Source organism: Numida meleagris, chromosome 4, assembly GCF_002078875.1.
Source record: "Numida meleagris isolate 19003 breed g44 Domestic line chromosome 4, NumMel1.0, whole genome shotgun sequence".
In the NCBI taxonomy this organism is placed as follows: domain Eukaryota; kingdom Metazoa; phylum Chordata; class Aves; order Galliformes; family Numididae; genus Numida; species Numida meleagris.
The window spans coordinates 5,755,765-5,779,040 of NC_034412.1; the positions used below are offsets into that span (position 1 = coordinate 5,755,765).

The 23,276-nt window shown below is 34.7% G+C and overlaps 1 protein-coding gene across 29 annotated transcripts in view; it reads left to right on the forward strand.

Moving 5' to 3' along the window:
- The window catches only part of NAALADL2 (N-acetylated alpha-linked acidic dipeptidase like 2), a 410,961-nt gene that overhangs the window by 312,549 nt on the left and 75,136 nt on the right, over positions 1–23,276 (forward strand). For all 29 annotated transcript variants that reach the window (XR_002438226.1, XR_002438227.1, XR_002438228.1 and 26 more), the window contains 4 exons: positions 1,925–2,017; positions 4,773–4,978; positions 6,230–6,349; positions 23,117–23,263. Coding sequence is in view for 13 of the 29 variants with exons in the window: in XM_021395573.1 (XP_021251248.1) it covers positions 1,925–2,017; positions 4,773–4,978; positions 6,230–6,349; positions 23,117–23,263 (566 nt within the window). In the remaining 16 variants the exon portion in view is untranslated. The remainder of the gene's footprint in view (positions 1–1,924; positions 2,018–4,772; positions 4,979–6,229; positions 6,350–23,116; positions 23,264–23,276) is intronic.

Here is a 23,276-nt window from a genome sequence, read left to right on the forward strand (position 1 = left end):
TGGCTCTAAGCAAGGAGCTAGAACTAGAGGTAACTTGCATAATGTAGGTTAAATTTAACCTGCTTAGTCAATGTGGGAGACATGAGCTGTTTTCAGACTTCTTTAAATGACCAAAACACGAACAAAGGTAACAGTTACAGTGCTGGGAGCCCTCTGGATTAATGCATTTTTAAATTAAAGATTTAATAAAATTCTGAAACAGTATCTGCAGATTTATATAGCAACCATTTCATCATGTTGATAATAAACTTTGCAGTAACTTACATCAGAAGGCAAAACATAATTACGACTTGAACCCAAACTTATTATTAACTTGCTATGATAATTATTGCAAAGTAATATGCTGTGGTCTGTTTTTAATGACCTGGTTGGCTTTCATATCTTTACTGTTTCAGTTTTCACATAAAGGATGATTTTATTAATAGCAGATATGGTTTTGTCTGAGTAAAATAAAATGAAATAAATGTTCTTGGTACGTTTTATGAAGCAAGGAAAGATCCTACCTGTCGTTTTGCTTTTCTCAAATATCAGTGGAGAATAGTGAATGAAAATATATTGAATTTTATTTTAAGAGAACTTCAAAGGAAATTTACCAGATGAAGTACCAGCAAATGAGCCCTGAAGTATCATAGAGATGTATTGTTTTGATTTTACATATTGCAGTAAACTCTGCTGAAATATTTGGCTTATTCTGGGAAGCAAAGCCAGGAAACAAGCTGTCAGCATGGCAGTGGGAAGATAACAGCCCAGGTGATGGAGAGCAAAATGATCAGTGGAATATTTTAATTTTGATCTGTGACAGTTGGGATGTGGGCATTGAAGCTCTGCCCTTAACCACGATGTGCTGTTGGTGGTGCAGTGCCTGGGCTGTCACACCTTCCTGGGATGTCAGGGTGACACCGTGGCCACTATCAGACAATTGTTAGCATTTAAGTTAGAGCAGTTTAAGACATTTTGCTTTTCTCAGATAGGAGTTATGACCTTTCAGATGAGGTGAATGTTAATAGAGTCTATTATAATGCAAACGCAACATTTTAAAGGTGTCTGCAGTGCCCTGTAGTTAGATGTTTTGTTCCATTGCCACAGACTCCAAGAGTCAGAGTAGCTAATGTGTCCTACCTGGGGACAGAGGGAATGGCAATAATTCTCAACGAAGAACCGTACTTTAAAAACAAACAAACAAAAGTAACTACTTTAAATCAAACACATTTCGCTGGCCTTCGCCTGTGCCACATATCAGCCACTGTAGTTGTGATGACCAATCTCATATATTGGCAGCCTTTTGAGGTTGTTTACTCTTGTATTCATATGACTTCCTCAACCAGTACTAGCTAAGACAACAAAGCTGTCTTCTGCTGGCATAAGTTCACAAGAACATCACCAGAGGCTATGCTGGCACAGTGATTACTAATGCTAAGGTGTAACTTTCCCCATCTCATTTAGCATATGTGTCTTCTGTTGTTCTTGTTAGGGTTTTCTTTTTCTTTTTTTCCACAGTAGTGTAATGTAAATGAGGTGTAATTCTGTGAATGTTAGAGAAAGATTAAGTTGGGGAAAGGCTTAGGTTAGAGAAACCTATGAAGATTAAAACAATTTTTTTTTTTTTATTTTGTTTGGTTGGTTTTTTACTGCTATATTCTGTCAGCATTTATTGGGTGAATTTAATGTTTTTTTTACCTTATGGAGTAGAAACATCTTCTAAGATTACAAATTTAATCTTCACTGCTAAAATGCATCTAAGGAAATGCCATAAGTCATGTTTTAATCTCTGATTCCTCGTTGGTATTTTTATTTTTTAATTTTTTTCCTCATTTTCCTTTTTTTTTTTTGAGGGGGGATTTATATCTGTTTTATATCTGTGATCTGTAGATCTCTTGGCTGCATAAGCAGAACTTTAACATATTTTCACTCTATCTTTTAACAGACAAAAAAATAATCAGTCTCAATATTCAGTCAGTCACAACATACAAGACGATTTCTAATGTTATTGGATATTTGAAAGGATCTGTGTTTCCTGGTAAGTAGTCCTTCATCACTTGAACTGACTGTTTCACAATGACTGGGAGTCATCGCTGGGGTCAGGTTCTAATTTGCCATGTAATGCACGAGTGACTGTACTGGTGGTTTTAATTATAAAATATGCTGTACTGTATGATTTGAATGAATACATGAGCTGTCTATATGACTTTTGAAAATGTTTTGATTTCTTTCATAAAGTCAGCAAAATTTTGAGTTAAATAAAACTATGCCTCAATCCACATCATCCCTGCATAACTCAAATGTCTCTCCGGAACCAAGGTGCCCAGGCAGCCTAATCTCTGGCTTAGTTAAGCATGTATTATCAAATGTGATTACAGTGCACTAAAATCTGTGACTAAGTTCTTCATCAGACTTTCTGCAGCATTATTTTGTGTTAGACTCATGCCTTAAGCTAGTTTATACAACCCTATGAATAATAATTACTGTTCTGTATGCCTTCAGAATTAAACATTAAGAACCCAAGGGTAATTGTGGTATAAAACAAAGAACTCCTTCCTCTTTGGATGCTGTATGTAGGTAACGTAATGAGAACATCGTAGGAATCAAGATCGTCTTGAGTTTATTCTGCCTGTGACTGAATCTACCTAAAAGTTGAAGTGTTTCTACATCACTAATGAACTCTGTTCCTGAATATTGACATATTGCAAAGTGTTGTTGACCCAATTCAATTCATACTGGGCAGATCACATCATCATCAAAACCACGACTACATTTCCCTGTATTAGTACCCTTTTATCATCTTTAAAAGAAAGGATGAAAATTTATTTGCAGTTCCCTAGGACCAGGGCTAGTCATTTTGTATTTTAAGCATTACACTGAGGAAGGCAGAGAATCTTTAATTTTATCCCTGTTAGTGAAATAAAGACTGAGTTTTGTGTAGACTCAGTGCTACGCTTTTCACTCAAACAATTTTATTTTTTAAAGCAAGATAGAAAATAATTAGCACAGTGGATTTAGTTTCAATAAAAGATTTAATGTCTTAGAATAATTTGAAGTTACTAGCCTACTCCTGCTAATATTTTGTAAATAGCTGTCACAGAATTTGAAACAGAGTAACTGTCACGTTTAGACATACTGTCTACCCAACTGTGAAGCAGAAGCAAGACAGATAATAAAAAGAATGCATCAGTATCTGTTTAATAAATTCTTAATCTTTTGTATACCTTATTATTGCATTCTTAGGAGGAAGCTACTTTTTAAAGTTATGACAGTATATGCTTAACTCTAATAAATATAAAGAATGATTTTAAAACCAAAGTCTATTGGTGTTCAGTTAAAGAAATCTCTTCAGGCAGCAGTCACAGCAAAAAGTCCTCAGGGAGCAAATATTTAATTTTATAAGCAGTATAAAGTGTGGGCATTTTACCACTCATTTGTATTGCTACATTCCAATGTACTGACAACATTGAAGAATGAATCCCTTAGGATAAAGTAAGAATACTAACAGAGAACCAAAACTCTTTGCACTCTTTGGAGCCCATATGATATCCAGAGATCATTACAGATCTGGAACGAAATCATCTTTAAGGTCCCCTCCAACCTAAGCCATTCTATGCATCTATGATAACTGTTTTCTCTCAGTGCCCTGAAATATGGACAGAATACCTTCAAGAGTCTAGATTTGGAGAGAGAGTCTTCGCTATATATCAGAATACACTCAATCAGTAATCTGTCAAAGACACTTCCTTTGTGAATCCATCTCAAACAGAAGGTCTCATAGTTGAATAAGTCATTCAGCAGAACTCTGCGTGGACTTGTTAAAACATGTCAGTCACACTACTAACTCATTTTGTTTCATACCACATCATTCTTTTGGAAGAAATGATGTTTCTTTAAACTTGAGAGTTAATATTTGGATTCTGTGCTAATCCTCAGGAGATGAAGATCTAATTTATTTTCTCTGAATGAAATGTGGTTTAATCTGCTTTTTCTCAGAATAATTGTAGATGTTCTTTATTTCAGGTTGAAATTTACTGCCTTTCATTTAATAAAATTTTTATTAAATACTTCCAGTATCACCAAAATTGCTAGCTCTGACTTACCTTTCTGTATCATTCACTATCTTTATTCCTCTGTCGTGTTTCTTCTCTAAACCTGCAGTCCAGGTCTTTTCAATATCTCCCTACCTGGAAGTCTAAGTCCTGATATCTAACTATTCTGGTTACCAGCTTCTCAACTGCTGTTTCTGCAATGTCATTTTTGAGATAGGTTGGTGAGCACTGAACACAGTCTTCCAGGTGAGGGAGTGCTAATGCTTTGTGTATTTTTTCCATATTACTCATTGTACCACCACATTTTTTGTTTTCTTTTTTGGATACTCGTATGTATTGAAGATAGTGTTTCCCAATTGTGTTGTTTTTTTTTTCTTTACAATACTAATACAAGCATGGAACTTTGTTAGGTTATCTATATCACAAAGTCCTGGCTGTAAAAAAAAGGGGTATAAACCTGATTTATAAGAAGAGAGAGTAGTAGGCAAGCAGTGAGGAAAAGGGTACAGGGGTGAAATTAGGGAAGTAAAAATATTTATCAATTTATATTTTCGTAGTATTCACGGTTTTATGTATTTCTACTCTATGATTGTCTTGCACGTGAGCATATAAGCTTTTGTTGGCAGCACTGTATTATATTAACGACATTACAGACTACTAACAAAATTCATCCTTTGTTTCTATAATTCATTTAATGCCAGTAAGCGGGAGAAGATTCTTTTCTCTCTTTTTTTGCATCAGACAGATACGTCATCATTGGTAGTCATCACAGCAGTTTGAATACTTACGGTGGACAAGAATGGGCCAGTAGCACTGCTATCATTACAGCATTTATACGGGCCTTGATGTTAAAAGTTAAGAGAGGCTGGAGAACTGACCGGACCATTGTGTTCTGCTCCTGGGGAGGATCATCATTTGGGAACATTGGTTCATATGAGTGGGCAGAGGTAAAATAATTTTAGAAGGGAGCATTGCAATTATTATTACATTTGCTGAAAACATGGATGTAATATGAAATTACCACATAGAAATTACTGTTTGTTAACTGGTCTGTGACAGCTGTCTGTGGACATTCACATATTCCACAGCACATCCAATGGAAACATCTTTAGAGGCGGTTCCTGTGGAGCAGAGTACGTGTGATAAAAAAGGAGGAGAACCGCTGCATTGACTACATAAACATTTCCACGTCCCATGACTACTAATGGTTCGCTTTTCATATATTTGTGCTTAAAAGTTAGCTACAATCTGACAAGGAAAATTCCTTGGGCTCTTTTCCATTCAAAAGAATATAAATCAACTCAGTGAAATAAAATACATCATCAGTCTTGTCGATTGTATATGAATGGAATTGATTTCAGTTGATAAATTAAAGGAGTAGCTAGCAGATATGTTCGTGGCTGCTGAAATAAAACAGTAGAGGAAATGAAGAGTTAATTTATTTTTATCATGCGTGAGAAGCAGCTAGCTCCCATTGAAGTTTCATACTTCCGAAATGATTATTCTTCAAAAACAAGACGGGGTGAAAAAATGAAATTGAAAAGATCCAGGCTGGAAGCAAAATCTGTTTAGTTCCACTTCAAGTCAGCTTTACATCAGATGTAATTGTGTTACACCCCTTCTGTTCAATATGAAGAGCCACTTCATGCAAAGACTAACTCATTACTGAGAAGGCAAAGGGGATTTTTTTTTAAAGAGATAATAATTGAAACAGTTTGTACATACTATTTTCATAGTCTAAGACATAATAAAGTGACAACACTGAGAAAGTTAAGCAATTTAAATCTGAATTTGCTCTCTAAACATTAGAGTACATTTAACTATTGATAATGATTGCTTTTGAAGTTTGTCTACTGTCAGGCATAAGTGTAAAAGGCCTTCACGTTGTTTCACAGTATGTAATGTTTTCATTTTTGGCCTTACAAGTGTAGTTATTTTTAATTCCTCATAGGCCTATTTGCATTTTGTTGAGCTGATGTGTGAAATGGAATTAAAACTTCTGCTATAGAGAGAAATAACACTAAGATATCCTTTGAAGTTTTTAACAGTATATTGTAAAAAGCAGTAGGTAAGTATTACTTAGGGAAGCACAGAGGACAGAATCATAGGGTGCAGTTTTTCCCTAGAAGGAAAGGAAATAATAAAACAATTAATTATAACCATGTGCAGTAATAACCGTTGCTCTGCTTGTGTTGTAGGATCTCAAGAGGGTTCTTCAAAGAAATGTTGTGGCTTATGTCAGCCTCCATAATCCAGTCAGAGGCAATTCAACTTTACATCCTATTGCATCCCCTTCTCTTCGGCAACTGGCAGCAGAGGTTAGAAATAAAATGTTTTATTTCATGTATGGTTTATGAGGTTGCACAGATAATCCCCTTGATACTGGTTGAGTTTAAGTCATTAAAGGTGGACATTGTTTTGTTTAAGCATTTTAACTTTAACTAATATACACAAACAGTTTTTACTAAGTAAACAGGTTAAATTTGATTGCCACAAGGTGCATTAAGAGATTGGAAGGAATAACTTGCATAATTCAACTTTTCATTATACCAAGTCTCACCAAACTTGCACTCCCTTCAGCTTTTGTACATTTTTGGACCTTAAAAGAAGCATATTTTATGCTCATCAGCAGAAATTGAAATTTTCTTTTCCTAATCTGATCTTTACAGACTTTTTCTCATAATGCATTTAAGTCTGTATGTTTACCAGCTGTAATGTGGTGCACAGGGGAAAGAGTATAACTCTTACTCTAATAAATACTATATAAAGTATGTATGTCAGGTTCAGAGCTCACCTACAGCCTAGTGACTTGTCTACAGTTGGGGTATTCCATAGTTCTGCTGGTGTCAGTGCATACAGGTTTTAAACTAATTACCTTATTGCTGTTTCTAAGATTGATGTATTTGTTAATACTTAAGATGAAATTAAAATAATATCAGATACATACTAGATTATGAAGGCAATCTAAAATAGAATGCATGAAATAGATTTCAATTTGAGTTTCATAAAGCATGTGTTATAGATGTTTTTTCTATAAATTTGCCAGTGTAATGTTCATTAGGTTATTCTGATTTTTCTTTGACTTACCTCTGAAGCATCTGGTTCTAAACACTGCTTAAAGTATCAGCTTGAATTAAGTGGAGCTTAAGACCGATCTTGCTTGGCAGTTTTTGTCCAACAGAATCAGTAAAATGATCTAATGTTGGTCAAATTGCTTCTTAATAATGTTTTAAGCACCTCTCCTGTCCATTGATTAGATGATAATTTCCTCATGAAAAGAATCTGGTTTATTCTTTGTAAGTGTTGTGGAAAATGCATTGCAAAAGCATTTCTTTTCGGAGAAAAAAAAAACAAAAAAAGGTTTTTATTTCTGGAAAATGATTAATAGTGTTATAAATATGTGTCTATAGGCTTTCTGGATAAGTCTGTTACAGTCTTATTACACATTTTAGTTACTGTGTTTGCAAAAATACTCTTCTGACAGGTGACCAGCTTTTTGCTAATCTATCGGTGTCTGCAGTCCTATCTCCATGAAAACAGTTATTTGCCATTTGACAGGAATAAATTTATTACATTAGGTCCTTGATCTATTTGTTTTATATTTTGTTTCTTTGAATTCAGAATACCATCATTGTAAACTGTGAAAAGTCTAGAGCAGTGCAGCAGTGACTGACTTTATTATCTATCACTTTATTAAGATTTAATTCTTTTATTCTGTTGAAGACCATATTAGTGGGATTATGACAGCCATGATGTCAGGTTTGGAAAAAAAAAGAAAAGGAAATCTATTTCCACTTACACTTTAATTCTGTGGTGAGTTTGGATACAATGTTCCTTAATTTTATAGTTCTAGCAGTGGTGATTGTGTACTATCCTGAAGTGCAGACGCAGCCTCTCTCAGGAGTCCTTCCTTGTACAAATGAATTAGTTAGTGGTTAGTTAAACATGACCAGTGTTTCATATTTTTCTTCCTATATACACACTCCATCTCATCTCTGTTTCTTTAATGTGTAAGGCTATACTGTGGAGAATGTATCTGTTCTGCATGTTTACCCCGAAACCTCATTTAAAAAGAAAAGGGCAAAATGCATGTAAGGTAACCTGTAAAATTCTGTTTGTAGAGTAATATTACATGTAATTAATGCAATGTCATACTGTTTGTGACATTGAAAAGATTTATAGGAATTACTGCTGGCCAGAATTCTGAATTCATGTCAAATATTATGACAGTGATGGAGCAGCCCAGCAAAGATCTTCATTTGTTCCCATGGGTACTCACAATTTGCCACGTATCTAGGAGACTTTCTCTGGGAGACAGATCTTATAAAGAATATTGATGTTACTTCAAGCTCTAGCCAAGAATACAATGTAATTATAGATTTATTTCAAAATTATGATAGTACAAACGTTGTAAGATCTCAAATCATCTTGAAAAAATGACAAGTCAAGCAACCACACAAGATTCTTGTTAACATATGCAGGTTGCAAATAAGTGCTTAAAAAGTGCAGCAAGAGACAAACATCATTCTAATTTGTATTTAGTGATTCATCATGAGAGCAGTTCTCTGAACGTCAGTATGTTAGAACAGAAATGCAGATGAAACCAGAATTCAGAATTAAGAATATCAATCCAATTTAAAATGAAAAGGGAAAATAGACAGCTTGTTTCCATAATTTGTGGATTCAAGGAAGATACCTTCCATGTACTGTTGGATTCAATGCTACCTTCCTGTGATTGGATTCAGTGGTAAATCTCATACTTCCTTTGCTAGACTTGCAGATCCAGCTTGCATTGTTCTTCCTGTTTGTAAATAGTATTGCCTTGCAGTTTTGACAGGTATGAGAACGGGGAGGTGTTTGAACTTGACTGTTAAGGACAGAGTCGGGTTTCACTCAGCCCTCACTGCTGGATTGAAATTCCGTCTTAGTAAAACAAAGAAAGAATGTATTTCTAGGGACACTTAATTCTTGTTACAAAAGTCTACAAATAGGGAAAATGATGAAAATTAGAACTTGTCCTGCGAAGGAAAACTGGAGTGAACATTGAACTGAATGCGGAGCACTCAACGAGTGCAACAAGGACCATAGGTTGTAGAGAACTTGGGAGAAAGACCATGATGACAGGCAAGTGCATACAGAAGCATTTATTTTCTGAAGTGTTTGAATGTGACTTTTCTACAGCTGAATTTTGGACTTTTCATGAGCTTACCCATCAATGCAGATTCCAAAGAACTTTCTCTTTTAAATTCTGCAAACTATAGGAAAAGTAAGGAAGACATTTTAGCTGAAATGTAGTTTGTATGAATATTATAGATGTAGCAATAAAGGGAGAAGTAAGAAACCTGTTGAGCTGGGTCCTATGTGAGATCTGGTGATCAACTGGAGAACAGGATATGTGTTTGGCTAATTAACAGAGGCTGTGACTTCTTTAAGATGTTTGACATGAAGGGATTACATCTTTATTTTAGTGTCAGGTTTTAAAAGGAAGCTAGATAATCAGTCTGCAAATAGTAATTTTATGTGCCTATCACAGGAATTCTGGTTGAAACACCAAATTACATGAAGAAGATAATTTAAATATTTGGATTAATTAAGCAAAGAGAAATTCAAACAATTCTGAGACTTTGACATATTTAATCCCAATCTTTTTATATGACTATGCTAATTAGTGTCCACAATAACAAGAGGGAGATTCTGCCAAGTTATATTTTTGCCTACTATTTTTTGTAAGGAAAGTAAAGTGATTGTTAATTCACTTGCTCAGTCAGTGAATCACGATTTGTTGGCAGTATATCATTGGTAAATTGGGTTTGGTTTTTTTGGCTGGCATTCATTCTCTGTAAATAAGGCCATTAGTGAATTTTTCTACACTGAACATTTCAAGATAAAAATGTATAATGAAACTTATTAATTTATATTTGATTTTAACTGATTATATGTCTACTGCTGATAAGACTCCAGATCTGCTGTTATTCCTGAACCCAAAAATATTTACTACTTCTTTCTCTTTAGGAGCCTTTTAAAGCTGCAGAAGAATGGATTAGATCACGTTCTGTATCAGAAATTAAGAAATGACTGTGCCAAGCAATATTCATGCTAGTTATTATTAGTTTCTATTAATGAATTAAATGGCATAAAACATTTTACATTTGAAGTTGGAGTTAGAGTCTGAAAGCATTTATTTTCAAGTAGAACCAGAAGTAAGCTTTTGTATAGGTGCTGGCTACTATTTATTGATTTTGCACAAAAAAAATCTTACATTAATGTCAATGTGGATTCTTTTCCTCCCACTGGAAGTTGTAAGTCTCTGTTGTCCAAGCAAATTAAAACTGTATAGTATAACAAACTGTACTGTCAAATAAAACTGTTTTACCTTCCAGAGACTTCTTCATGGTGATACAGATAGAAAGTTGTTTTCATAATGATAGAAAACCTTACAGGTAGGCAGTTTTAAAGTAAACTTCTAGTTTCAACAGAGGATAGATTGATGGCTCTGGATATTTTAAATTTTCTGCATAACCTCAGATAATCACATGGTTTCTCTCACTGTTCTTCTAGTCATTATTAACTATGTCACTGAATGATTTAATGGCTATAAACTATACAACACAAATAGCTGACGGAAAATAAACATGCAAAAATTAAGTGTATGGTCAAATAAGCATAAGAAAAGGAAACATCTTTAAATAAAATTTTAATATAAAACAAATAGCGGTAGTTGTTTGCAGTTGTCACTCAAAATAATTAACTCCAAACACCGCAGAAGTATCATAAATCATACTTACAGAAAACCTTCAACTAAGGTTATGAAACAGTTGCCTGCATAATAAAATGGCACTGAGGGTTCAGAATTGAGGGTGCTTTGGAACCAATTACATTGTAGCAGATACTTGGAGGCACTGAGGAGTTGAGAGGAAAAAATAACAACACATCTAAAGTCTTTTTCTCCCTGTAAATTTATGGATTATGTTTATAAATTAAACGCAGAGATAAATAGAGTTGTGGGCTTTGGGTTTGTTTGAGGTTTCTTGTTTTTTTTTGTGGTTCATCCAGTTATTTAGTTAGAGACCTTTATGTTCTTATCTAATAACTATTATTGTCAGTAAACACCAGGTGACTGCAGTGAATACTGGATGAGATCTGTGATAAGTTATTGCTGTCATTCCCAAATTTTTACTTGCCTTATTTACTTATTTTACTTACTTTACTTATTCTCTAGGAGAAAGAACAAGAGAGAGCCATTGGTATCTCAGGTTTGAGATGAGGAATTTTTGCTTCTTGCAAGTTACTATGCAAACCTCTTATTATTGCTGCTTCTATGATTAGTTGTGATGGGTAAAAGATGAATTAGGTAGCCTCAGGAAAACTCCCAAATTATCAAATTGTTTCTGATATTCACGAAAATGAAATTGGATTTGTCAGTCCCTAAAGTTTTCAATTTAAGCAAGAAAATTATTCACTTTGTACACTGAATATCTGCTTCGAGAATTTCTTCCTCAAAGTTCGTGTGAATTTTACAATTTGAAATGAATTAATATGTCTCAGACAAGCAAGTGAAGTCTTCATTAACTTTTTTTTTGGCCGAGGTTGCCACTTGAGGCACATTGTTCTTCAACTAGTATTTTGCAGTGAGTTAAAATGGCAGAAAAAAGTGCATGTAGAGTGGAAGTGAGATTCAGAAGAAAAAGAGCACCTGGAAATAGATGTTTCACTTTTATTTCTCATATTCTTGCACTGCTATCAGAAACAGTATTTTCATTCATTATACTATGATTTAATGCCTCTTCACAGCACAGTGGAGTATTTGGAAAATATCTCTGTAAGTCAAAGTAGCTGACTAGCAAGTGAATCTGGAACCAAAGCTGCCCCCCGAGCTTGATGCTCTAGTATTTAATCCCACTTCTAAATAAAAGTGGTAAATCAATATTCATAAAGTCTATGATCATTTCATCTTTCTAACATCCCATACTTCCCTGTCAGAGAGGCAGAACTTATTCCATGCAGATTTTGCTGTAGGCCCTCATGCGTATTCTAAGTAACGCTGTAGCTTTAGGCAAAATATCCTTAGAACTTGACTTGAAAGCCTACCTGTGACCTTTTGAAAAGGGAGCTGTGACAGTGTTTGAAAGGAGGAGCGCTCATACATGACCTTTAATTGGGACAATGTGTTTGTGTTCCCAGAGAAGACACACTGCCTTGGGCTTCAGCATAAATATTTTGGTCCTTATTCTAATTTCTTGCACACCGAGGGAAATTATACGACTGCTGCAGTTTCACTGATGTAAAAGCGGGATAAAATGTGAGAGAGATTTTCAGATTCTTGTTACGAAAGAATCTGGATTTCTTGTGGAGTTAGATTTTTTCCAAATATACTCGCTGACATACAGCCAGCTGCCTTTCTTCATATTAAGGTAAAATTCTTTTACCTCAGAAAGTAATGCATAGCATTTGGTGAATAGCTGCTGAGGTAAGTGAATTGAATCCCATTGTTATTGAGCGCCCTCCAATTATTCTGTTTTTTTTTGGAAGGAATATGAAGGAAAATTCAGAAATATACAAGGAGGCCCTAAATTATTAATTTAGTCCAGCAGCACAAACACCAAGCTTAAGATTCTTCTGGAAATCCTGAAAACCTGCTTTGGTAGAGTTGTTCCTCATACCTATGATGTTCTCGTGTTGACCTGGAAACCAGGATTGCACTTTGTGTGCGGCATGTATCTGTGTTCAGCAGTCATTAGCAAGTGGTTTTGTCCAGCAAGCGGGCATTGTGTTCCTTACTGTGAGATGTCCTGCCTAAGGTATTCCCCTTGTAAGTTGAGGAGCCAACTATATTGCCTATACCAGCATTATTATTTGCATTGACATTTCAAAATTAGCCTATATCAACATTTCAAACTGTATGAACCAGAGTCTGTATGAATTTTTCCCCTAATGTGATTTATTCCTTCCTCCTGTGTTTACTACAGAGCACAAGCCCAACAAGGAACTTTTAGAATTCAATTAAATCCTTGACAGAGATTTCATCAGTTTTATCATTATAAGTCTACATCTAAGGCTTGTTAATTAGCCAGAGTTCCCTCTGGATCTTTGCTTTTGCATCATGCATTAATATTTTAAGGCTGTCTTGGGTCTCTTCCATCAAAGTATTTAATTTTAAAACAAATGGATAGCTTGCGTACTTCTAGTATCAGTGATCTAATAGATTCAATGAGTACAAATAGTTTCAAGTGATGAGCATTAGACAGTTTTCCAATATTCAGGATTTTCAGTGGTTGATTTGGAATTAAACTGCTTTTTGATCTCTGGTTGGGTGAACTTTCTAGTGCTTTAAAATCGTGTTGGTTTCATTTGTGTAAGTTATTTCCTGTTTCAGTCAGGTAGCGTTCTCCACATGCTTTGTGGTACTTGCTACAATGTCTCTCTGACACACAGCGTTAGTTCAAAAGATTTAGTTGAATTTTAGGAAAATTAGTTAATTTAGAGAAATTAGAATTTATTGTTGGTGGTTGATAATGACCGCTTAACTAAGGATTCACCCTGGTGTCAGTGAATGCTTATAGTGAGGCTGAAATTAGGCTTCAGCTCTTTTTAAAAAATATTTGAGTGCAAAAAAAACATTTGGTCCGAGGCTTTGGTAAACTGAATGCTCGTGTCTTTGTTTTAATTTCCTTAATGCATGTGCTCTGTGGTTGTGTTCTCTGAAGAACATACATTACACTCTGAAGCTGTCTGCACTAGTTACATCAGGATCAATAGAGAAAGTACTACAGAGGCATGCTAATATTAAAGATGAGGGCAGAAACAGCAGCAGCTCCCAGGGCTCACTGAAGGGAAGATGATGAAATAGCAGTGGGGAGACTTTGCTAGGAGATGATGGGTCACTATTGTTTTCAGGTTTGCTGTGCAGATGAATGATGAAGACCATTTGTTTTGGCTCAGTTTTAGTATGTACTGTATGGCAACTAAGTTGAAAATAATTGAAAATAGTTCCTGATACAGATATTCTTCCAATAATAAATGGAAATCCTTAGTCCCCTTAATGTACAATAATACTATTCATCTCCAAACATTATATTGAACCGTAGATCAGAAGGGTTGGGTTGTTTTCATAGCTCCTTTTAATTCAGCATGATTGGCTCAAATTGTAACCTTTTTTTTTTAAGTGTTTTGATAAGTCAATCAAACTGTACTCAAATGTGTTAAAATGAAATTCAAATGAAATTTTCAGTTATAGGAAATAACTAAAGCTCATCTATGTTGCTGTTTTTATCATAGTCTTTAAAAACCCTTAAATGTATAGTACTCTTATAGAAAATAAACTACTAAAATTTCAAGTCATCCAATGCCCTACCAGAAGACGGCAATTGTTAGCATAATGGATGGTAATTATCAGTGTTGCGTTATTCTGTCAGCATGCAGATGCTTGGAGAAACAGAATATTTGATAAGAAATGTGAGTCCTTGGCGATGTTCCTGTGCTACTTATGTCTTAGTAGCGTGAAGACTAAGAGAAAAATACAGTTTAAGGAAAGATATGTAACTTGTTACTTTTCCTTTGTTTTAAATAAAGGTTCATCTTTTCTGAAAGCCTTAGGTCAGCTTATTATCTTTATTAATTTTATTGCTATTTATTTTTATCAGGCTTGGTCTATAGTTGCGTAATATTTCACCTTTTTAAAAAATATACTCCTCATAACAAGTCATTCTAATTTCTTCTTCCTTGTGACTTTTGTATTTGTCAATAGACTTACCAGTGAATAACAAAATATCTCCCTCAGTCAATGTACAGATTTCTTAAACTTTCTTCCTTTTCGTAGTTTTTGAAACTACTATTTCACAAGCAAGTGTATCTTAAGAGCATTGCTGGAATTGCTGGTCACTCAGCACCTCTGAAGATCTTAGCCTTTTATTTAAAAGGTCAAATCAAAGATGTGAACTAAATAGTAATAAGAAGCACATAGTAGGGACAGCCATAGATAGAAGAATTTTCTATTTTTCTACTAATTATTTCTTACTCAGTAACCCAACAGTCTGTCAGTGTGAACTTACGTTGTATGGGGAATGAGTTCATTGTGGAAGATTTAAAAGATGTTTGGTCGTGCTAAATTATGGAAGATCTTCTTATAAATTCTGGTAATTTTTTTATAATTATTGTTCCACAATCAGAAACACAGGTAACAAGTTCTCAGAATGAAAATAGGCAGGGAGATTTTTTTTTCTTTGGTATACCAATTCATATATATCAAAGGGTAAGTGAAATATATCATAAATATATTGTAATATAAATGTGCGTATGTGGCTGTCAGCATGGTTCTTTACCTTCTTAGGCCTAACATTGCCTGGTGCACAGTTTCTACAAGAAACTATTAAATGAGGTTTAATTCTGTCAGAGATCCATGATTTTGTATATTCAGCTATTTATGTCATAGCTGCAGTCTGACACTCACTGAGTATGTTCAAGATAGCAAGCCAGGAAATAGGAAAGGTTGGAGCTATGGATCTAGGTAAACCAATTGAATGTGTTTATTTTTCCTCCTCTTTCAATGCATCATTGTAATATCTTTCAGTCTACATTTCTAAAAATACATTAAGTACCGAAAAGATGTTTAGAGCTGTGTGCCGAGTTATTTGTGACTTTAGAAGAGAAGAGGTCTGGCAGTCTCCTGGAGGAAATTGAAAAAAATGGCTTAGGAAATTAGGACTCGCCTAGCCAGAGCAGCTCTGTATTTGAGAAATCCATGACAACCATGAAACCTGGGACTTCTACACTGATGACATACGAAAAGCTCTGAGCTTTGAACTCTGAGTTCTGAGCTTCTGTGACCCTGTGGATAGAACAGTATACCAGGAGTCAATCAAGAGGTTATTTTCAACTCCCAGCTCTGCTCCTAACCTGCTTTTTGCTGCTGCATGATTCATTTCACATCTCTGAACCATAGTAAAAGCAGACTGATTCTCAGAGGTACTGATACTTAAACAGTAAGGGGAAGACTCGGAGCCTTTGCAAACTGGGTTTTTGGTGAGATGACTGCCTTTGGATAGATTCTGGTTGTTAACATCTGATGAATTTTGGCCTAGCCAACTAGGACAGACTGGTTTTGATTATATTTTGATATATATATTATACATTTTTAGTCAGACTATAGAATTTAAATACCCACAACATTGGTTTAAGCGATATTTTTTAATAATAGATAAGTTGATTCTTAAACATCTTGAATTTGAGGCAAATGGTAAAATGTGTTGGCTAGTCAGTCTGAATTAAGTACAGAGTGGGAATGGTCAGTTTCTGCAAACAAGTTAGATACACACTGAGCTTAATTACATAATTATGTGATGGTCATTAAAGGGAAATATAAATGGATTAAATTCTTCTGAATTCTGGAGTAGTTTGAGATAAGGTCTGTGGTGGTCAATAAAATATTTTAGCTTTCCTTAAAACCATTGGCCATGTCTTTCCTCTTAGAGGGTTGAGTAACTTCTCCCTTCCTCCCTGTAAGGATGGAGAAGTGAAACTATAATCTCTATTTGAAAGATTGGAGTGAAGCAACCTAGAATGAGTGGCATTGCTGAACCTGATCATCACAGAGTTAGAGTATACTGAAAGGTGTTCACTGTAATCTCTATGTTTTATAGAATGAGAATACCTTTAGGCATTTAGAACTATTTACAAACCACAGCTATTTCTATGGTATAGCATATCAACCTCTTGAAAATGAGGTGGACTTACCAAATCCTAATCCTCTTGCATACTTAGTCAGCACAAAGCATATGGTTTGAGGTTAATTTATATTTCATTAAGTCTGTGTTTCACAGTATCTTAGTATGTGACAACCGACACTGAATAGTGTTCATGCTGCTAAATACCTGGAAGAAAAAGCTTGAGCACCATTAAATCCAGGAAAGTACTATTTTTTTATGGAATCAAAAAGCAGCTTGCATCATTTAAATACAAATGCAATTGTTCCTGCTCAGAAATAGTTTGGATTAAAAATTAGATTTAAAAATACAAGCTATGCCCTCAATTATTTGAATGTATTCACTCTGTTATTACAGTATGGTCATTGCTGGGTGTTCATCGTGAAGTGATAGGATTGTAAGATGCTTTCAGAATGTTACCATAAACAGAAGTATTACACTGAATATTGGGTCTGAGACAGTAGAAAATGAAGTATTTGAAGTTACTTTATTTATTTACTTTATTGTGCATGCTTGGGAGCTTGATTTTGTCAGTGCCAACAGAGGAATATGGGAGGACTTTTCAAGTTGATGAGTATAGGTGTCTGGAGTAAGGTGATAGTCTGGAGAAACCAGAAATACAGCTACCATAGCAATGTTCTGTAGTTTCCTAATTACTTTTATTAAACTTTTAAATTCCCTCTATTTTTCAGATAGTGAGATTTTCAGAACTTTTGATGGCCATGCTTTGTAATGTTAGCTTTAAATATTTGATTGGTCTGAAATTCTCTTATCAAATGCAAACATACCTGCTTGATTTTTACCTTCCTTACTAACGCCATTAAAATGCCTAGCAGTTTGTACTTGGTGCCGACAGCAAGTTAATGGGGCATATGACTTCAGTTTAGGTATAGAAAGGATAAATGTAATTCAGTGTCATATAAAAAGCATCAGGAATCAGAGAGACTGTCAGCAGATAAAGGTAAACAAAGAAAAAGTCCAGTAAAGGAGATTAAATTTAAGGTATATAATTTTGCGGTACCTTGCTTGATTATTTTTTACCAGTTTAATGTATACTTTGCCTCTAAAATGTTGTTAATTCCTGTGAGGTCTCATTTATTGTAATGACCTTACACTGGTGATCATGTATAAAAATAAAAAAAACCAATCTGTGACTTTAAAACACTCATGTACTGCTTGATGAAAAAGTCAGCCATGAGCAAGCAATACTGGCTTATACTTGTTTCATATTCTGTAGCTGTAAATTAAATTCAAAAATGATTTTCATCTGTAAAGTAATACAGCATATAATATCGTATTTAAACATCTTACATCAAGTAGATATACTTCTCCTTGCTTTCTTTTATAACCATTGGTTTACCAATATTGTTCGGAAGTCATCTTCAAAAGGCCAAAATCATTCCACTATTTTGAGTGGTAAAATTGGACTTTTAAGTATAGCATATCATGTTGCATAGTTAAACTTGAATTTTCCTTGGTTCATTAGAAATCTGAATTTAGTATCAGAACTGAGCCTTGGCTAATCTCCATTTGGTCTACATTTTTCATAGAATCATAGAATCACCAAAGTTGGAAAAGACTTCCAAGACTTCCTCATCTAGTCCAACCTTCCACTACTACCAATATTTCTCCACTAAACCATGTACCTTAGTACAACATCTACACATTTCTTGAATGCTTTTGTAAGCAGTGTAGTTGTCACTATTTTCATTGCCCCCTATGGATGAAAAAGATCTTCTCTGACATTCAGGACACCTGCATGCATTTTAACAGACAAATTCTTTTAAAGATCTGTGGTTTATCTGAGAGGCACTTCATGTTTGTGAATTTGTAATAATCTCTTTCAACACACGCTAAAACTCAGAATTCTCTTAGAATTTCAAGATACATTAGTTTTGTAAGAAAATATGGTGTACCTTGTAGGAAATTTCTAATGGGGCGATGATGATCCCCTGGCAGCTCTAGTGACCTGTTTGAGAACCATCTGCACTGTGATGCATTTCAGAAGAATTGTAGATGATGCTAAATTCCCTAGAGGTATTCTTTGTCCCTGATATCTTTAAATAAACACTAGTTGTTCTTGTGGGAGGCTTTTGTTATCTGTTCTTTTCCCCCTGGTGACAAGACAGTCCTCTGAATGAAATTTCTATCTTTTTACAAGGAATGTTTTCATTTCACTGTGAAAGTACTGAGGGATCGCACTAGGGAATTTTCTGAGAGGTAAATGCATTCTTTATGTGACTTATTTTGTTTCAGTAAGAGTCTTCATGTTGCCATTAAAAGTTAATTAATAGCATCCAGATTTTAGATATTTTAAGTAAAACCTCATACATGTTTACCTAAATATATGCATAAGCTGTAAGGAAGTAATTGCTGAGAAATTAAGGACCCAATATTTTATTTTAAATACAAAATCAAAGCAGCAGTTTTTAATCGCTACCTCAGAAGATTTCTTGAAGTTTTAACCACACTTACCTTATTCTGAACACTTAGAGCCTAAGTCTAAAGGGTGATTGTTTTTTTCAGCTTTCCTACTTTGCTTTGTTATATAAAAAATGTTGACTGAATGTGCTAGCAAGTAGTAGAAATATCATCAGATGAAGCTGGTTAGTTGCATTTCAATGTCTCTACAGCATCAAAAAATCAAAGATCATCATTTAGACGTTATGTTGAGGGACATAGTTTAGTGAGAACTATTGGTGATAGGTGGACAGTTGAACTGGATGATCTTGTAGGTCTTTTCCAGCCTTGGTGATTCTGTGGTCATGGATTATAAGTGCATTTTTAACTTTGCCATTATTGGCAAAATTGAGGTAAAAGATGTGCACGTGCATTGAAGTGCCTGCTTTTCACAGTATTACTCTGTATGCTAGTTAATTAACTTGCCCATCCCTTTTTTAGTGCTTTTTTTATGTCCCTAAAATGATGTAGATAATCAGATGATTGCATTATGCAGATAGACGTATCTATCACAGTAGTGGTGTGTAAAATTTAGGTTATTTATACCTCAACTATTCTCTGTATATAGCATATTCATTATCAGTAGGACATTAAGGTTTTCTTTTCTCATGCAAAGAAGGAATGAATGGATATAACTTAGAATGATGCTTATGTACGTATTTGAATCATGACAATTTGACAGTACTCAGAATTTGAGAAATGTCAATGCAATTAATTTCTAGTTAGTCATTTTTTTCTGTGATGGTGGGCGGGACTGAGATATGAGGTACCTTGTGTTGTCTTTAGTTGATTTGAAAAGTACCTTAAGTAGTAAATGGGAAAGCGTGGCGTGAAATGTCCCTTATAATTTCATAAACACCTAATTTGAACTAACAGTAATATATATGATCAATCAGGAAAGAAAGAGAGCAGAGCAAGATGATTATAGCCAAATGAATAATCAGAGGGGAGAAAAAAGAGGGGTGTGCTTGCTTTGGAATTAATATAATTCCTAGAAACTGCTTTTTTCATTCAATTTTCATAGAGCAGGTGAAGAGCTAATAATATCTTCATAAGCTCTCAGACCTTCTAGTGATTCATTTGTTGGAGAATGGCAGGGTTTCGTGGGTGAGAGATGTATACTCGTGAATCCTTTGCAGTGCACCTTCCCTGGCCTTTCCTGTCTGTTGATGATGATTGAGCATAACATATTTGCAGTAACTAAGATGCTAATTTTTGTTGCCTTGTGACGAGGATCCCTTTCCTCTTCATCCCCACGGACTTTCGCCATACGTTCCATTGGATGTGTTTGGAAAAAAACTGTGCCATCCCAGCTGAACACTGCTGTGGTATAATCCGGTATCTCTGTTTTTTTCCATGGTCTGTGATTAACTTGATAAATTCTGTAGCTGTTTTCTTTTTAGATAGTTTTACTTCATCTAGATGGTCTTATCTCCTACAGTGTTAGCCTTGCACCAGTTACTAACCCAAGTAGCTATTCAGTTCAAGAAATAGAGATTAATTATTCATGAATAATAAGCTGCCGTGCTGTAGTTCTGAAGCTGTGATCAGTGGCACCTTGTAAGAGCAATTAGTCGCTCTTTATTTGTCCTGTTGAAAACTGCTTGGACATTTTAATCAGTCTTCAAAAGCAGCTAGGATTTTAATTTCAGCTGTATTCACTTAAAGAAAGGTAGGTGACCAGAACTTACTGACAAGTAAGTGTCTCTAGGTGGAAAGTGAACTGTGGAAATAACCATTAATTTTTTATTTTTTGTTTTTAATTTAGCTTTTCACTTATGCCAGCATCTTAACGTTGCAGTAAAAGGCATTATGAATGCTTAGCTCTAATCAACAGAAAAATGATGTCTGCAGTGAAGTACCACTTTATTATACTTTAAATGTTTGAGGTCTATTTTATAACATTAATACAAATTAAATGTATTTTATGGGCCATATGGTACTCTTTCTCAGATTTGTAATGCGAGCCTGTAACATGATGCTGGAAAACAAAATGAACTCCAGAGAAATAAAATTACTCAATTACGATTAGCGTGAACATCCTTGCAGTGACGTGTACCACTCGATGCTTACTCTCTAACCACATGGCTGGCTTTTCTTCCAACATAAAGGGAGGACTGACTGACACAGTGGAGACCAGCCAGAGAAACTATGAGTGATCTGAATAGCGCTATCATGTGTGTTTCCCTGTAAAACTGCATAAAGTGATGTAGTTTACCTTGTCTACAGAAGGGAGAGAGTTGTTACAGAGCATGTTGCTGATAGTTTATTCTAGATGTATTTTTAAAATAGTCCCACTACCTAATTACTCCCATCCCATTTCCCCTCATTCCCATGCCTCCCATCATCCTTCTGCATGCTAAGAGTTTTCATTTTTGCATCTCATTCCAGTAAATGATTTCTTAATATCTTTTCTTATACTGAATTATTAATGAATAATAAGAAAGGGTGAAGTGGAAGAAGTGACTTGCTTTGCTGATTCTTTCAGTGTCTTAATACACTTCACTTTCTTATGATCTTCTAGCTTCCATGATCTTTTTGTTCTTTTAACCTTCAGACCCCTTTTTTGTTTTTTGGTCTTTCCACTTCATGTAATGAGGAATGTTCAGTCTCCCCCATCCCTAGAAAATGATAGTCCCTCAAATCACAACTCTTGTTTACTTTGATTTGTTGTTATCTGTCGAATATATGGCATACTGTATGATGGGCTGTTGTTCTTGCATCAACTCAGTAGCTTACCCCTACTTACCCCTACTTTCCCTACCTTAACATTTCACAGATGGAAAATCTTTATTAATTGGATGACATTATTATTCGTTACCTTAAAGTTCATTATAATGGGAAACATTGTATTTGTTTGATGAATGCAAAACACTCTGTATGAACTCCACAATAATTGAGAAAGACTTGATGGTGATCTTTTGGAATCTACATAACAGTAACAATAAATGGGAAAAGAACAGTATCTAAAGCATACTTCTGTATTAGTGTAGTTTTAAATATTTATTGTTAAACTAGTTGAACAATGTAAATTATTATCAGAACAGTGAAAGTTGAACAAAGCTATTAAACTCCTTTCATAACAGCACAATTGATTTGAATATTGCTCTCATAAAAACATAAATCCTATACCATAAAGGGTGGTGATTAAAAAAAAAAGTGCATCTCATAGGTAAAGCTTTAAGTGTTTGTAGATAAATAGAATTTCATAAGTAAAAATGATTTCATTGTTATACTGAGGAAAAAAGCTTGAACAGCTGAAATGCAATTTAGTAAAGTGTTTGCTGGGCAAAATACTGGCTAAAAATCAGATTTGATTTTCTGAAAAGAAGTGTCTTTTTTTCCTGTTCTTGTTATTTTAGCAGAGGGTTGGTGCATATTTATAAATAACTGACTCTAACATTATTATTATTTTCTTTTCATGAATAATAAGAAAAAAAACATTTTTTCATATAATATTTTAGCTGAAAAAAAGCATGATTGTGTAGCAGCCATTAAAGATCTCTGAACGTGCTTTCAAAAGATACCTCTAATCTCCTGCCCAATATGGGAAATTTCACATGCCTACAGAAGGATTCTTCTTATCCCTCTCTTACCTTTTCAGTTGGATGTGACTTTCATTGTCCTTTGAAAGTCTCAGACGTGTTGCAGTGTACTCTTTATTCCCTGCTTATGTCATGTTCCAAACACTGCATCATGTCATCAGTAGATGATGAAAGTTTGATAGACTCATTCACTACTAGGTATAGAATCATTAAGTTTGGAAAAGACCACTAAGATCACCTAGTCCAAAGTATGAATCAGCTAATTCCTGCCTGCACTGATGTAAGTCCCAGCCTGTTTTTAAAATGCTTTGAGCAAAATATGAGTTGTTAAGTGTCTGATTGCAAATAAATAAGCGGAGTTTGATTTATGTTTATTTTTCAGAGTCAGAGCTTCAACTGTGTGGAAAAGATGAAATGTCCAGCATCTAATGTGAGTTCTGTGCAGATACAGGGAGATTCCGATTATTTCATCAACCATCTTGGAGTGCCTGCAATGCAGTTTTCTTATGAGGATATCAACGCATCAGAGGTAGTTACAAATA